This window comes from Schistosoma mansoni, chromosome 4 (genome assembly GCF_000237925.1).
Source record: "Schistosoma mansoni strain Puerto Rico chromosome 4, complete genome".
Lineage (NCBI taxonomy): Eukaryota > Metazoa > Platyhelminthes > Trematoda > Strigeidida > Schistosomatidae > Schistosoma > Schistosoma mansoni.
Genome location: NC_031498.1, coordinates 3,569,363 through 3,587,663, shown reverse-complemented (window position 1 = coordinate 3,587,663; position 18,301 = coordinate 3,569,363). Strand labels below are relative to the sequence as shown.

General features: G+C 37.2%; 1 protein-coding gene across 1 annotated transcript; it reads right to left on the bottom strand.

Moving 5' to 3' along the window:
- Nucleotides 1–12,973: 12,973 nt before the first annotated feature.
- On the bottom strand, nt 12,974–18,014 carry Smp_211040 (protein phosphatase methylesterase 1 (S33 family); the record flags this gene model as incomplete). The annotated part of the gene is given in 4 exon segments (XM_018796567.1): nt 12,974–13,319; nt 16,096–16,332; nt 17,598–18,006; nt 18,008–18,014. Coding segments are annotated over 4 exon segments (999 nt in total).
- Nucleotides 18,015–18,301: the final 287 nt, after the last annotated feature.

Sequence of the window (18,301 nt, the reverse complement as noted above, 5' to 3'; positions counted from 1 at the left end):
GTCGTATAGGGTACTACAAGTGTAGGGGCCGTATCATTCGATTGTGCCGAAGGAAATTCGACGCAGATAGGATTTCCTTCTAAGTACGCAGTTTTTAAGCGATCGATACTGATGCTATCGTTCGTACCGTTCTTATCGACTACAGTTAGTCTGTTAAATATAGATATAACTAGAAATCGACGCTTATGAACAGTTGTCAACGACACTTACTGACTTTCTACTCTGTACCGAGGGCAGTACAAACATCGTCATCGATTGATAATACACTTATCGTACTATCACTGTAACATCACTACTCTTGCGGCAAACTTAACGTTTCTCATCTGAGGAACTCAACCACTTGTCATAGCTATCTTTCCAACGCGACTTGATAAAACTCCAAAATGTCATTTTTTTCTACTATTTCAATGGTTGATCACTTAACATTCAACCAACGTCCTAGTTACGTGTTATTACTTGTTGTTTCCCGATCAGTTTCTGCCGCCTCCTTTCCATTTGTCTTACAGCTCAGCAATACCCGGAGGATTCATATTAATAGTCTAGCAACCTCCGGCACGTGACTACTCCCAACATGTTTGGTATCGATTCAAACGGCCGTTGAATCTGGTGGGGGAGTATTGTAGGGCCAGTGAAATGTCACTGAATATGGAACAGATCATTGATCCCTGTCAAGGCCAAGGATAGTCAACGCGCATCAATAAAATCATACGCCATGGACTGGCCCACGTGGCAGTGGTTGTACTTTCGCTTCTGTACTTTCGTGGTTGTACCTTAACTAATATATTCTTGTAATAAAGTCTTTCGTGTTGTACAGTCTCCATAGCATCCATGGTCCCTTGTTACATCGACGGGGGTAATCCACGTAAGGTGCTGGTCGCGAGGTGTGACTTCAGCGTTAGTTGGTTCGTCACCATTCTCGTCTAACTCTAGTAGGCCCCCAATCATTTCGACATAGAACATCAACGTTGATGTCCTATAAAGTCTTCCCTACCGCCCTTTGTTTAAGAAATCGGTACTTTTAGAATACATAATGAGGTCGGTGTTTTCACAACCAACAGAACTTGACGAAATGCACCGTACATTAACGAAGAAATTCACATCTTGCGTAGAAATATCCTTTATATATAGGTGTGGTGTTCGTATGAACTTACTTACTTACTTACTCCTGTTACTCCTCGTGGAGTATAGGCCGCCCACCATCACTCTGCATTAAACCCTGTCCTGGGTAATCTTTCACAGTTCCTTCCGGAAAATGACACATAGGGCCTATTAAAATCTCTGGATCTACCAGAAAAGCTTATTTCTTTTCCTTATGCAACTCTCAAGGAACTACTGCTAGGCCATGTAAAATGTACATATTTTGAATGCTGTCAAGGTGGAAAACGTCGTGAAATAATTCATCAAGACATTGACAATTTCCACTACATCACTACGTTATCACAACCCAATGTGTATTCAAGGTTATGCAGATAATTCACTGAGGAGTTGCGATGCAGGTCACTAAGGTGGCAACGAGTTTGGTCAGTGTTTGTCCTGTGGCAAGTTTCACTTGAGGATAGGACTGGTGTTCTAATTTGACAATTAGAGGCCAGTAGCACCTTCTATAATCGAAACCCTTTTGGCCAAATAGAAATCAGAAGTCAGACGAGAAGAGCTAGGAAAGATATATTTGATACGTTATCAATATATCGAGGAACCTTTATTCTAAGCTGGCTAATGAACGTAGGAGCAGTGTCCCACGCCGAGTTGCAACGTGATCTGGTACGGATGCATGACCGAAAGCCTTCAGTTAAACAAGTCCACTTAAACAACATGGTCAGCATCCAATGTCGAACACTTAATGAGCTATTGATTTTGGGGAATTATTTACAGCTACACACTCATGTAATTCATATGTATTTCGTAATCCTGAATGCTTTAAATGTGGTAAAATTGAACAAATATAGGCAGTTTGAACTACTGTAGTCAACAAGAAGGTGAATGAGTACAATCGAATGTACTTGAGCACAAAATTACAGACTGTCTCACTAAAATCTGACACCCATATAGTAAACAGTTAATTAGCGAACTATCAATCAATTGCCTCAAACTTGACCGTTCCTTCTTCAAATATCAGTCCATAGTTTTCGATTATTACTGTACATGCATTTTCATACTAATCGCGTTTCCTTTCCGTTCTTTCGTTATCGATCTTCTGGTGAAATACATTCAGTGTTACTTCTTGGTTAAATTGAATTATTCCTAGGGTTCCTAGTGTGTACAATAATTCAGATACTCTCAATCATCACAATAGACTTCAACCAGTCTGTGCCGATGGAATGCAATCGAAAAACTGAACGTTTGCCTGTACTAGTCCCATATTTAAAATATGGTTGCACCACAAACCTACGAATTACCGTCATCAGCTTAGCCAGCCTAGTTGTAAAAATTTAGGGAATATTTTTACCGACTTATATGGGTATTTATATGAAATTTTGAAGCTCTATAAATAGCGACATAGTATTAGAACACCATACCCTTGACTCATGAAATTATTGGCAGCATGCGATAAATGATGTCCATTAAAAAAATTAAGAGTTACCAACAGGTTTAAACACTGCTAAGTTCAACTACATTTGGAGCATGTTCCACAAACCGAACTTCAATACCTGAACCAGAGGAAACTAGCTTCTTTGCTGGATCATGACAAAGAGTAGGAGTTAACCTCAAGTGCTCTGGTGGACATTTAATTTTTCGAACAGAGCTGTGGAAGAGCTGTGGAACAGAGCTGAATGTCCATAAGATTTAATTTATTTACATTAGTCTCATCCCTATCATAAATCTCATCACACACAAATACGCGTTGAAACCCTTAAACAGTGTTCACGACTTCAGTTTAAGGTATGACAACAGTTTGAAGTTTTCAGAGAACAGTGTATCTCAAGTAACCAAAGCTAAAACGTTCATTTGACTCATAATGATGAATTTCAATAACATTGAACCTTGATTATTATTGCATAAAAACTGTATCGTTCCCATTTTCGTGTAAGGTATTCTAGTGAACAGTAATAATAATAATAATATATTTCTGCAATAGTAGGTACACGCCATTTTTACAGGCATGATCTACAATTTACAACATATACTGGTTCACAGTATGCATCCCAAGCAAGGTTGTTTGGTGATTATAATCTATAAAAGTTGATAGCAGTTCATTCGCTCACATATAATGTGTTTTCATAAGAATAGTTTCCAAAGGGGCATGGCGTCCACGTTACATACCAGATCCAATCTCGACAAAAAGTATATTAGGGTTTCGGTTGTGCTAAGTATTTATGTAATGCAGCTTTTTAAGTTTATAGTTGTTATAAAGTAGGCTTGTGGCATAGTGACTAAACAGAAATTGAAGATACTCGAAGAAGATTCATTAGAGTTGTTTTAGAGTATTCTGACAACAATGATTACCACAAAAGATTTCAACAACTTATAAACTCTCTGAATCATGCTCATTAAATCTTTATCTACTGGCTTATGAATCGTATTTCTTACTTTTGTCACCCATCCCGTCGCACTCTATCATATTCACCCACGACGTATACAATAAAGAGAAATTTCTATTGATTTCGACAACCCCTACAAACTGACGTCATAATTTCTTCATCATTCTCTATCTATGTAAAGAAATACTGGCAAACTTCCGTTGCAGTAAAACTATAACCTAGTTCCAGAGTCTCCTTGATAACTTTCTTTCTGAAGATGTCACAGGTATTTGTAGTTTGACAGTAACATCTACTATGGATCATGCCCACCTAGTGAAATCAAGAGTCAGAAGCGGGGAGGTTCGAAGATTTATTTGATGGGTTATCCATATATCAAGGATCGACTGATCTAGACTAGCAAACGATTGCAGGGGATGTTGAGCACGGCGTTTCCATTCGTGATCTGGTGCGGATGAATGACCGAGCGCCTTCAGCTAGGTGAGTCCATTAAAACTTATGTGGTCAGCATGCAATGTCGAAGACTTACAAAGCTATTGATTTTGGGGATTTATTTACCGCTACACTTCGCTATCCATATGGAAAGAACTATTAGCATACCTCTGTTTCAGTAACACTATAACCTGGTTCCAGAGACTTCTTGTTGACTTTCTCTCCGAAAATGGATTCGGCAACGTGTTAAATATACCGAGCACACCATTATTCGAATGCATTATCGTATTTCTGAACATCAACGCTCATGGTTGATCGAAGGATAAAAGAAATTGATAAGAAGCTCCATCTTGACGCATCTAGTTGATACTGGCCACTAAATAGATAAAACCTCAGAGTTTACAGCCAAATTCACTTGTAGTTTCAGAATCCCACTCCAGCATATAGCAGAAGCCTTATGAAGACTCTTAGAAAAACTCACCTTTGTATACAGAAAAAGTTTATGCGACCTTTGAATATATACTCTGGCTTTCTACTTAGATACCATTTCATGTTTAAAAAACTTTCCCTTCTTTTAAAAAGCTTTATGAACTTCGCTTCTTTTAACATTGTCGTTTTTAATTCTGACATTAAGTAACATGTTTATTGACCATATTATTTAACTTTCACAGTAATCGCCCTGCTAACTACATATCATAAATTTTATGGACAGCGAAACACATTTATATTTTCTTCCAGTTTAATTATGTGACGATTTGTAACGATTAACGGATTATGGAAATTCACATCAGCTTTAATCTTTACTTTTCCAAACGCTATGTAACAAACTGATTGTTATTTTGTCAAACCGACGCACTACTATCTAATTGGCATCGACTTTCTACTCACTTAAAAAACATGTATATTGGTATGGAGCCCTGATAAAAAACTAATTGAAAAAATATTTATTCTCTCACCTTATCTTACCAAATATCAGTATGATCACCAATAATTTGTTTGATTAAGATCCGAATTCGGTATTGCCAAATTCTGATTGAACACAAGTGTGAAGGGATTCATAAGGCCGAAGGGATAGTTCGTAGCTTCGGAAAACTCTCAAACACCTGACAAAATGCTCCAACACCTGTCTAATGCCTAATTACGAATTGTGATGCATATCTTACATAAACATGCAGATACATACTCAGTAATCTGCATTTCGTTTTCATCAACTTCGAAACCGCTAAATATTCTTTCAATAGCCCCCAAAGTTTTTCGAGTCAGCTGTTTAATAAGTAAAGCATTCATCAACCTAGATCCCAAGTCATTCGTTCATGGGTTTATTGGGGTGGAGTTTGACCATCATTTGAAAGACGAGGATAACTTGTCTAATGTGGATTAAGACCTTGACGTGATAGGCTGATTGGCTTAACCTTATGCGTGAGTTCGAAGTGCAGGTAGAGAGACGAAAACTGTTTTATCCCTGATTGGCTGATAGGCACGCGCGAAAGAAGACAAGGCCACTGGAACACTCCTCGCTTTATTCCGAATTCCTATATGGTACCCATTTCAGGTTAGCGTAAAAAGATACATGAATAAATAGATGACTAACCCGACCACAAAGTACAGTTATTAGGAAAATACAATTATACCCAAAAATGGGGGATTAGGGTATAAAATAGAGTACGAAAGGTTACGTCTAAATTACAATAGCCTTGGAACAGAAAATGCTATGTCAGTTAATCATACATCAAACGAAAGCCTATGGTCTGTAGAATAGACTAAAAGCAGAAGTAAATGGTAATGTTATACAAGCTTTGAATTAAATGAAATAACGTCCCCAAAAATAGCTTCCGTAGTTTGTCAAGATTTCTTGTTTCTCTGTTCACATCAGTTCGATACCTGAGAATCAAGGAAATATTCCCAACAAGGTGGCGTCAGACACCCTGTGCAAGGATTCCAGCAGCCTTTCCAAACAAACGGTCCAATGTTAACAATCATATACTGAACCACGCCATGACCCTGAGTTTATTCAAATACGACCTGATTGTCAATAGTCCGGCAACACGCGACAGTAAACTGAGCCATTCGAGATATGTCTTTGACCAGGGTCAAATTATGAAGGCCTCGACAAGGAAAACTGAATAAAAAATTGTGGTTAACAAGAGACCTTAATAAAGGTTATAATACAGGACAAGATGAAGAAACAAACAAATGACAACTCTGTTCAATAAAATGCTGTGGAGGGATTTTCAGTGTATCCTTCAGGTCACAGTGCATAAGAAGAATAATTAACGTTTATGAATAAATTAATTTTTAAACTATCCTATGCAGAGTTTGTACTGTTTATTGGTATTTTACCTGGTTAGATCGGGTCTTATGCGTAACAAATTTGGTTTTACCTACAATCATTTTCAATCTCCTATAATTAAGAGATGAATGGATATATGATGATAGTTAAAACAGAATTATTTTGTTACTAGTTTTTGCTACTATTCACATTTCAATAATTCTCATAATTAGCACATTTACTATGAGTGACTGTGAAAGTCGTTTAAGAAAGCATGACCTTGGATTTCTCGCCTTTGTTTTTGAAATCTCCCATACTATGACACTGCTACACATATATTCCTCTTGTTCTCAATTACCTGCAGTTATGATAACAGAACTCCAATGTGTTTGCTATCTACGTTTACAGATCACAGTGATATCCTCATTATATGCCTTATCTGGATATATATCTCAAACTATAACAGTTGTCTTCATAGTTGAGATCATGAGTCTATCGAAAACCTAGAAGAACTGGACGGCAATTTCGTCCTTTTACGAGACTCCTCAACAGTGCGCATCCACGATCCCGCACTCGCGAGATTCGAACCCAGGACCTACCAGTCTCGTGCCAGAGCACTTAACCGATAGACCACTGAGCCGGCATCCAACGGTGTCAATGTCCAGTGCTTCCAGGTTTTCCATGTTGGTCTAGCTTCAATTGACTCATGATCTCAACTATGAAAATACTGAAATATCCACAAAAACCCCTTCTGATCTATAACAGTTGTGATTGGAAATATTAACTACTTATAATTGTGAATTACTAAAACAAAATAAACTCAAACACGTCAATTTCTGGCACTTAAAGTAACGTCCTATATACTTTTCTTATGTGTATAGATTATATTCAATATGTTCATATATTAACTTATACAGGTAGTAACTTTATCATTAATTTTGAAATTTATATATGCTTGATCCACTGCAGATAAGCCTTGTAACACTAAAATTAGTATTTTATTTTAACCACAACAAACATCAAAAGGATCTACAACAGAAATGATTTTCGATTCATTGTCCGTTTGGTCAAAACCTCAGCATTTCAGCTCGCATCTAAAACGATACGGGAAATTCAAAAGGTTCAGTTAACAAAGACCACGTAAATCTCTACAATCCCTAATTCCTCCATAATTCAAAATACTGGGCAAATTTAACTTAGAAAAATAAAGTGACATAACAATGGCCATTAAACCAGTCAATAATAATTATCCACCTGACACGACCATTCTTCTAGTCTTACGGGACCGATTGTATACGATAACATTTCAAAACAATCGCAAGGCAGGATCCAGTTAAATGCCAGTTGATGACCAACTTTACTATCAGATTGTCGGCCGATGTATTTATTTCAGCATGTTTTAGAAGCTTCATCTGTATAGGCAATCAGAAAAGGTTGGATCGCCGAATACGTCTACACCACCAAGATTTTAACAACCTATTCAGCCACTCGATCTGATCGTACCAAATTTTGGGATGGCCTCACTGATCCTAATGGCCCTAACAACGGTAAGTCGAGAAATATGATAAGCATTCTGTTTCCGTTAGTCCTCCGTGGTCACTCAATAAAAAACTATGTCGTTACGGATTTTTTATTGCTGACGATAAGGTCAACTGGTAAATATTCTTCGCCGCTACGAATGAGGACCTGGCTTTTCTTGCAAATATCCTTGGCCTTTCAGATTTCAGAAAAATGTATAAGTGCAGAGCTTACCTATTGTGTAAGCCGGCCATGAACTCTGCGTCGAAAAATCTGTGGTTTTGTTACCTACTTCATGTAAACATGTTACGAATATTCAGGTATTGATTAATCCTTTAGTTGTAACAAAAATATATAATCAGAAGATCCCTAACACAATCAAATCATAAGTTGAGAATGAGGGACTTAAAGGATATATTTGGTATATAGTCGACTTATCATGAAGTATGCAGTCTTGGCTGGCTAGTAGTTGAGAGAGATGCGTAGCAGGACGTAAGTGATCCGGTACGGATACGATACTGAGAACCTTTAGCTGTGGCGTGTTCGGTAAAACTTTTTAGTTAAACATCAATGCCGAAGACTTGCAGATCTATTTGTTTTAAGAATTCATTCACTTCTACAAGTGTGTGTAGTGAGGAAGCTGTACATCAGTCAAGTGAGTTTGAAAATAGTCACTTGGTTGAAAAAAGAGTATTTGATGGCCAAGGGCAGTAGACTGATCTAGATAGACAGTTGCATAACCTCCTTATAATCTTACAGAGATAAATAGAAAAACGTGCACCCAGAAATAAAGAAGAGCAGACAAGTTACGATTTCTTTTACTCTCAGAAAGTTCTGGCACCTGATGTTACCCAACTCCTCTTCATCAGTTGGTCCTGTAGTTGGAGTTGAATCTCGATTGGCAGTGATCACCACTACAGGAAGATTACGTGCCATATATCCAGTTGGATCCCTCCATGGGCAAAAAGGCAGAAGGCAGTTGACGGATGCAATAAGATTTATTTCTTGGCGACCTCGTAGTATCCAAAGAATACCGGAATCGTGCCAAAGTTTACAAGCTGAACTACTGAGCGTATTCGAGTCCGCGCAGGATCACAGGCAAAGGAAGGGATAGTGTATTTGGCACACCTAAACAAAAGGGTGCAGCAAAACAACCACTGGTACAATTGGTCATAATAATAATTGTTTCGATTACGACAACGGCGTTCTATTCATAAAAGTAGGTCACTACAGTTCTATGCCTATTTATAAATATCAGTTCTTTCCAGCGATTCGTCATGCGACGTTTGCTTTTGAAAACTGGATTCAACCTATTTTAGCAAATTAAAATTGCTATACTGCGTCTTTCCACTAATATTGGTGCGTTTCACGTAGTGAGTTTTCTGATATAGATGGTAGTGACTCTTTGTCATAACGCGAACTTACGGAAGTACACACCGCAACCATTAGCGACTTAGTTTAGTTCAAAATGACCAGAGTTGAATGCTGTCTTTTATTATTTAACAAACAATTTTGGTTGATTCATATGAAAGAGCCTGCCTGGGGTTTTTATTCATGACAAAACACTTTCATCATCTGAATCTCCTGGAGTTGAACATTTACTCACTTGATGACGTAGAATACGCCGACGACATAGTTTTATTCGGTGAACACGCTGACAAAATGCAGAGTCTTCTGACCACTGTAAGCAACTATGCAGGCATGTTTGGGATGCGATTCTCTCCCTCGAAGTGTAAAATGTTACTTCAGGATTGGGTTTCATCGACACCTGAACTAATGATAGGGAGTGAAGTAGTTGAGCGTGTTGACTGCTTCACTTATCTCGGGAGTCTCATCAGCCCTTGTGGTCTGGTGTGTGACGAAATCTCAGCACGGATACAGAAGGCTCGTCTAGCTTTCGCCAACTTGCGCCATTTATGGCGTAGGCGAGATATCCATCTACCAACCAAAGGACAGGTTTACTGTGCAGCAGTTCGTTCCGTCCTACTTTATGTCTGTGAAACATGGTCGATAAGAGTAGAGGATATTCGTAGGCTGCTAATATTCGATCGTAGGTGTCTTCGAAGCATTGCTCGTATATCCTGGGACCACCGGTTAAGTAATGCAGTTGTTAGGAAACGAGTACTAGGTAAGGATGGCAAATCGATTGATGAAGTAGTGAAACTTCATCAGTTGAGATGGCTGGGACATGTGTTACGTATGCCCAACCACCGACTGCCCCAACGTGCAATATTTTATGGTGTAGGAGTAGGTTGGAAGAAAGCTAGGGGCGGTCAGACCAAAACGTGGCACAAATCCATGAAGTCACTAACAAGTAGACTGATCCATGTTGGTAGGTGTAGACTACCTGGTTGGGCCTAGCGAGATGATAGCAATCGATGGTTAGAGACCTTGAATGATATGGCTCAAAATCGTCTGCAATGGCGAAGGTGTATCCACTCTGTGTTCTACCAAATTCTAATCTTCTGAATTTTCCAAATCACTATCTTTTTTCTATTGTCAAATTTATTTCACTGGATTATACTCCTTCAATAACATCTTCAAACTATAGTCTTTCGGATTACTGCTGAAACTCTTACTACTTCTACCACTATGGGATTTGAATCGACAACTGCATCTCTGTGCTAATGTGGTATGGCAACTGGACGTGGTGTACGTACGTACGAAGTTCTACGTTGTGACTGACTGAGGCTACATATCACAATGTTATGATCACTAACTGGAAACGTTTTTCCAATATACACAATATTGGGGGTGAGGCCACTGGTAAAGACTAAGTCCAAGATATTTTGATGTCTGGTAGGGCTACCGACATACTGAGTCCACTGCCCTAGTTTCAGACATTCAATAAATGATTAATAACGTTTCGGCGTCTTGACTGGAAACCAAGAAATTTCAGGCATGTTGAAGCCAACACAAATGAGCTTACCTGTGAATGGGAGGAATGATGCGAGCGTGAATACCTCTAATTATACTGCTATTTCACCTATAGATGCGTTAGGTTGACGGTAGACACAGCCGAACAGTAAGGTAATGGAATTCGATGGCTTTAAAACAATCCACACCGAATCCTTCAGTCTGTTTAGTTCAGGCATATCACATAATAGTGCTTTGGAAAAAGACAGTATTTTGTTACATACTGTGAAACATTTTCGTCTAATCGGTAGTAAAAGCTTGTCCACTAAAAAAGCAGCCTGCAAACACGTTAATTGAACGGTGTGAGGTGGTTCACATGCTGGCTTGAAGTATTCTGGTTTCTAACTCCTAACAATTTAGCGGTTCTAGAAAACTAGTTGACAATTTACATTTTCATTCTCAAATTATTTCATGGTTTCGATCGGCTATTTCCATGTAATGAGAACAATAGACACTTTTCACTTATATCATCGTCATACGAGATAATCTCCCTGCGGTAATTCAGCAAAGTAACAACAATTTCAAATCAAACTAATCAGCCGCTCGTAAAAATAGATTCGATAGATAACTCAAATAAATTCGTCATTGCACCTTCATAAGAATACTTGCTTCATGGAGTTTCACAGGCCGGCCGAACTACTAGCTCTATCATTTATGTCTGTTCATCGAAAAAACTGTGAAATTAGCAAGCCTGGTACTAGCATAGCAACTAATGGTAATAACAGTAAAAATACAATTGTCTTCACTAAAGACTCTATGTCACTATCGGGTTTCTGAATTATTCTGAGAATCACACCGACAAACAAGGCGTCAAACAGCACATACGTATGACGGTATATTACTAAGACGGATATGGCTCGATCACATCGTGTTAGAAGACTTTAAAATTAACGAACGTTCGTACCTAGACTAGATTCTGGATGCTATTTCCCAAGAGATCATCTCTATGGTAGTGCTGTTGCCCAGCAAGTCAGTGCAGCCAGGTTTTGGTCAGGATTAGAATGTGGAATCTATGATTTAAAAAAACTTTAAATTCTGGACCGTCAATTATAAGCTGCAAATCCTGACTCTGAAACCAAACCATAAATCGTTATTCCTACATCCTAAACCTAAATAATAAGCATAAATCCTAATAATTACATAATAAGTCGTTCATCCATATTTGCTGCATTGTGGTCATCTACAGATTCGCTAAAGCTCACCCTTTTATTTCAGCTCTACTCGTTTAAGAAACTGAACAACTATGTGTAAACGCTAGTTGCTTATTCTCATTGGTTTCAACAAATATCAGGGTATTACGTGAAATCCACGGAAACGCGCCGAAGCGACTTACAAAACATGTTAAAATACAGAATACTCGCCTGCGTTTCCGCCTCTGAAGGCTGGGGAAAAGGGAGGTGATTTAAACCACGTCATCTGATATTCGAAACGAACAATATTGGGGAGTATGGTAAATTATATGGATATTTATCACTGAACTCGTCTGAAATAAATCAATACAATACAAAGAAAAACACATCTTCCTAATGTCAGTAGACTATTCATTGAGAAGTCTATTAACATACTTAACTTCCACACGTCAAAGCTTCAAGACTAATTTTTGGGTTTTACCATAAAATATAATTGATTTTCACCTATGGATTTCCCGCCATTTCGTCCTATATACAATATATAGTAAATGACAATTATTCAACGACCTAATTCTTAGCTTTCAATATCGATTCTGGGAACATTTCAAACACTTAGTCAAATGCTTCTTCTTCGAACATAATACCATCCCATGTTATAAGTTTATTCCCTCTCTGTGATCCCCATCACTGTCATTCTTTGAACATAACTTACTACCGGCTCTTATAACGGCGAAACCGAACTAATGAACTTCATTCCATTAATTTATTTGACCTTTTCATAACGATTATAAGCGGTGAATAACTGGGGTTCACTTCAGTTCAACCACAACTTCTACGTATACAACAAACGACAAGAAGTATGATAAACATTTATGGAGAAGCCTACATTCCATAACTCAGTATCGGAATCCTCCCCAGTCATACTAACGATTGATATATGGTACCAAAGACTAACTGTTTGTTTTGCAAAATTTCTCTGAGTGATATCAGCTGTAAGTCAGGCTTACAAAACTACTTTTGAATCGCATTACTAGTAGATTTCTTTTCCGACATAGTAGTATTGATTTTTAGCTAGAAAAACAAGACCTAAGATAAAAAGATCACATAAAAGATTAATTTACAACAATATATATGATACAAAATTGAAAGATTAAGTATCTCCTGTCAAAAATATGTTTATTAATAAGACAATTCATTTGCAATATGCAAATGATTCAAGCATAAAGTATAATTTAGAGTACTGTTCCTGATTTGCTATATTGTTCATAATCAAAGACCTCACTCTGTTGTTCATCAAAATATAAACCGATATAGTCCAACTCCAAACTAAATGGCCCCTCAATATCATCCATTATAGTAAATGAAAGAAGGCGCATACGTCCTAGATCCACAGGAAATTGTCTATAATGCATAATACTTGAACTCGTATGATAAAATTTGGATAATGGGATTTTAGCTATTTGCCAATATGGTCCACCTCGAGTGTACAATGTAAACTGATGTGTATTAAAACGGTAAAAATCCCATTCTGCACGAGGTAGCACAACAATTTGGTATTTTCGACCATCTCCACGATATCTAAAATAGAATGTTTGAAAAAGCTGCAAGGTATTCTACTTTAAAATGTATGAAAAGAAGAAAAAAAATCCAATGTAATGATGATAATATAAGAATCAAGAAACTATCCCATTCGTGAAAACATTGCTAGTTTTCTCTGTAATTAAACAACTGACCGATCAACAGTACTTTAACACCTGTCAGTCTAACTTAACATGATCTTGATACTTCTTGTACCTACTTGATTTTCAGTCAATGAACATAATAATAAGCCTAAGTGTTACTTATAATTCGTTCATCACAACTTTTACTACCGTTGAATACATGAGTTTTGTATAGTACTTTTGTTATTGTTAAGTGACAGTTCCTTTCTTCATCTTTTACTGAGTACAAACGTTTATGTAGACAATACTACAGTTAAAATATCTAAGGAAGAGACTATAATTTATGGACGGACCAATTGGATTTAACAAAACAGATCTTAGATTTCGGTGTAAAATCCATTCATCCATTTGGTTAAATAGCATTTCAGCATTACGGCTTAAAACCTCAAGTCTAATTCCTAATCCCAACGTCCAACTGTAAATTCTAGTCCTAATACCCTCACACCAATCCACATCTAATCCTATTAAGTGGACATTCTCAAGGTCATTGTAGTGTCCTTCAAAGGTCATCCACAAACTATAGTCTCATCAGTAATCCTATTCACAACTACTTATACCATTGAAAAAACTGTACACAAATTAACATACTTTTAATTATATTCGTTTTACGACAGAATTTGTTTAAGTACAAATACATAGACATAATACACGTCATACTATATATGTGATCGCATTGTAATATTCACAAACAGTTACATAACTTCTGGTAGATTTACGCCTTAGTATCCTTTATGAAAACTTCAAATAATATTCATATAAAAAACAACCGAATTGATTTGGCCAAAAACAAGAGACTTCGAGGAATTTATTATACAAACACGATTCATATAAGATATTAGTAAATAAAATAAAAATTACTTCTTTTTATTTGACTTACAATCTTTCTATATATATACATTTGTACTACCGTTCAAAACACTTGTCGATGTTAATCATCGCATCAGAACATCTGTTCATTTCGATGATTTCGAATCATGGCCGCTACATTATTATTATTATTACTATGCGATTAGTGAATCTACAACAAAAACGTGACTAAACCGTAGGAACAATTTTCTTTCGATCAATTTCCTCGAATAAAATGAAATCGGTGAAATACTGATATATGAACGAAGAAGGTCCTGAGTTCAAATTACACGTGCATTGTGGATGCGTATTATTTACCAGTCCCATACTAAGAAGAAAAGGTCGTCCAGTGCTTTCAAGTTTTCAATGGTGGCCTAACATTGATCGAGTCATGTTCTCAATCAAAAACTCAACAATCTCCATCAACCCGTACTGATAATAATATTTTTATGTTCTACAGTTAGATACGTAAATTCATAATCCAAAAATGATTAATTTTAAGGCAATTACATCGTTTAAGACTACAGAATGTAAATTTAGGATTATTTTTAATCAAATATAATTAGCATAGAAGAATTTGGGGAGATTGTGAAACATAGTTTAAATGAAGAACAAATCTTAGCATGACCACCACTGAAAACTTGGAAGAAGACGTGACCAGTGGAGCTAATCCATGTCAGGTAGAGACAGGTATTTACCTCAGTACAATGGAAGATGGTCACCCAATTTCGTGGATTGGTTGAGGTTAGACATTCACAACGTTGGATGCCAGCACAGTGGTCTAGAGGTTAGGCGTTCGCGCGCGATACCGAAAGCCCTGGGTTCGAATCCCAAAGGGGGGCGCTGCCGAGGAGTCCCGCAATGGGACGAAACGGCCGTCCAGTGCTTCCAGGTCTTCAATGGTAGTCTAACTTCAATCGATTCTTGGTCACAATCTCCAGAACCCCATGCTGAAAACTTGGAAGAATTGAACGGCCGTTTTGTCCTAGTGAAGGACTGTTTATCAGTGCAAAACCACGACTCTGTACGCAAACATCTATGCTAAATATGACTGATAAAAAGTTAAAACCAAGAATATCAACAAAGAGATAATTCAAACTAATAAAAATCAATTTTTTCGTCCAGTTTTATTATTCAAACTTTTGAACAACACACTTAGGATGTTACATCAAATAATGATTTTCGTAATTGAATTCTCCATATCAATGTGGTGACAATGATCCCATCCCGTTTCCTTCTCGGTCAATTCATCAATAAAGATTTTGTAGACAATTATGAATTTTTTATGGCTATGTGAGAGATTCAAAAAAACCACTGATATGAACAAATTCCTACTCAAACAAATATCCTTATATAGCTACATATAGCTATATTTCTGAACAATATTAAGATCGGGAAGCTGTTAATAAGCCTCGAAAACCAATGAACTTCGTAACACTTTTGATTTCTACGGACTCCCTGTTGAATGACTGAAAAGGGACTTGGAAAGAAATCAAATGCTCATTTCCAGGAAATCTGAAGTTCGGCTATGTACTATGCATTAACCGTTTGGTTTAATTTATAGGTGGTTTCTTTATAATGAATTAACAAAAGTTGAAGTATAATAAAAAAATGAAATGAAAAGCTATCTTCAGTCCTACCACAAAACGTTTTAACTGTATAGAGTATACCTCCCTTGGTTTTTGTTGATAACCCATCTTACGTCACAATTTGTGACAAAAACTGTTTGGATTATTCTGTTATATTACTGGACGTGCATACATACTGAAATATATATGAACACCTACCTGATAATTAAATGTGAGTAAGCTTCACAACCATATGGCATAACACATCCAAATAATTTGCTTTCTGGACTGCGGAGATTTGCAAAACCTGCATGAACTAGATCGCCTCGTTTAGGCACACGTGTACTAATGAAACCGCGAAAATGACCGTAGCCTTTAAACTTTGGATCAGACGATGTCATGACAATAGCTGCCGAACTTGCCTGTTTACCACCAGGTCGATATAAGAATTTTGGACTGAAAGTAAATGGTATTACCAATATATATATATTAGAATTAGTCTTCTTTTACTAAATTTTCTGTGTTCTATGATTAAAAACAGTAATTTTAGTTTTCAGTATTAATCAGAACAGAATCGAAAAATATAATCATTAAACTATAAGACTTTTTGTAATACAAGATGAATCGTTGTTGTATTTGGTGTATATATTTAGGACACTTGTAGATAATTTGGGCAAATTGGTTCGTAGAATCAATTAAACCTATCAATTGAAATTTATCAATAAATCATATTCATAATTCAAAAGAAAATGTTCCATACGACAGCTTGAAGCTTTCACTAATTTAAAGAAGTGTACGAGATTCTAGGGTCTTAGCCAAGAAGGCCTGCTGACTGATTTGGAATAGGGTACGTACGTTGAAGCTTCCAATGTGTAGTTAGGAGCGAGGTTTCAGTAGACCTGTGACAGTATTTCACGTACTAGAATCATTGGCCACGATGACACTCGAGGAGGAATTCCAAGAAGGAAGTTTCAAGTTGATAGTCAAGGCAGGAGGAATAATAGGAATTGAAGAGATTAATTGATTACGAATACAGTGGTCTTGAGTGCTACTAGAGGTATGAGGACAGTTATCACTTCCCGGTTGCTCAAATCGTGGGAAGGTTTTTCAGAGGTACCTGAAAAGGAAATCGGGTTAGAGGTGGTCTTAGTGGCCTGATAGAGTGACCGCACTACCAAAGGGACAACTGCTTGAGGCCAGTCACACGCGACCTTTTTGTGAGTAATTTTTGTGTTAGCGCTGTACATGTTGAGACCTTACTGACGGAGACGGAATCCGTGGGATAAGGCGTGATATGCATTTTTAGGGTCGACCTTTTCTAACCCCACCCTTCCCCTTGTGAGAAGGCAGCACCGTGTCATGCTGATTGTATGAGGGAAACACCTTACTGCCGTCACACCTCAGTACAGTCAGCAGTACGACTATGGCCTCAGACCTTGGATTTGCTGCTTTTAGTCTTTCTGCTCTTCAATCGACCTATTTGGTATGGTAGGACCTTGAGGAATGATTGTTCCAGTCAGTATAGCTAGATTAGTTCATTACGATAGGCAAACCCGACCACCATGTCAAGGTAGCAGCAACGGTCAGGTATCTGATTGTATAATTAACTATGGACGGAATTACCTTGGCAGTATAATAGAACTTGCCAAATAACTATATTTGTTACCCTACACCAGAATAAAAACGTTTACACATGAAAATTTGGGTGAAACAAAACTCACTATGAAACTGGGTGGGTATAACCAAATTCATGGTCTTTGTTTGGGTCATCAAATGATGATATTATCGATGTTTTTATTTTTTCCCCTGTTTCATCACTGTTTTCTGATGTTGTTGCACTTTCTGGATAAATACTTTCATTTAAACCAAATGCATTAGCACAACCCGCAGCTGATCTAGGCGATCGCACAAATTCAGCCCATGAATAACCTTCACCATGGCTACTGTCAGTAGTAACTAACCAGTTTGAAAACTCTTCATCTGTTAAAAACGGGAATCTAACAAAATAACGTGTTCTTGAGTGAATTTTTGTCTGATGTAAAAAGAGGGAAAAAGGTCCGAGATTACAGTGAGTTAGGAATTCAGAAAAGAAATAATAAATAATTCGAAACCAATTAATAAGAATAGAGACTATGCATGGTGAGTTAGGTTCTCTGAGCTAGACCCTTAAAATGCAAATTTTTCATTGTCATTCTGAACAACAATATCAGAGCCTACTAATTAATGTAGACACAAGTTTCTTCAATCACTTCACAAGCGCTAAATCATCCTGTTTTGATAACCTGATTTGGTTATATTTACGGATCTTTGAAGTCTCGTTGTATATTTTGTTCAACTGACCTGTGAGCACATAACTGATTTACTGATGTCTTCCGTATATATTGGTAAATTGTGTCAACAGTGAGAAGCCTATTGATCGTATATT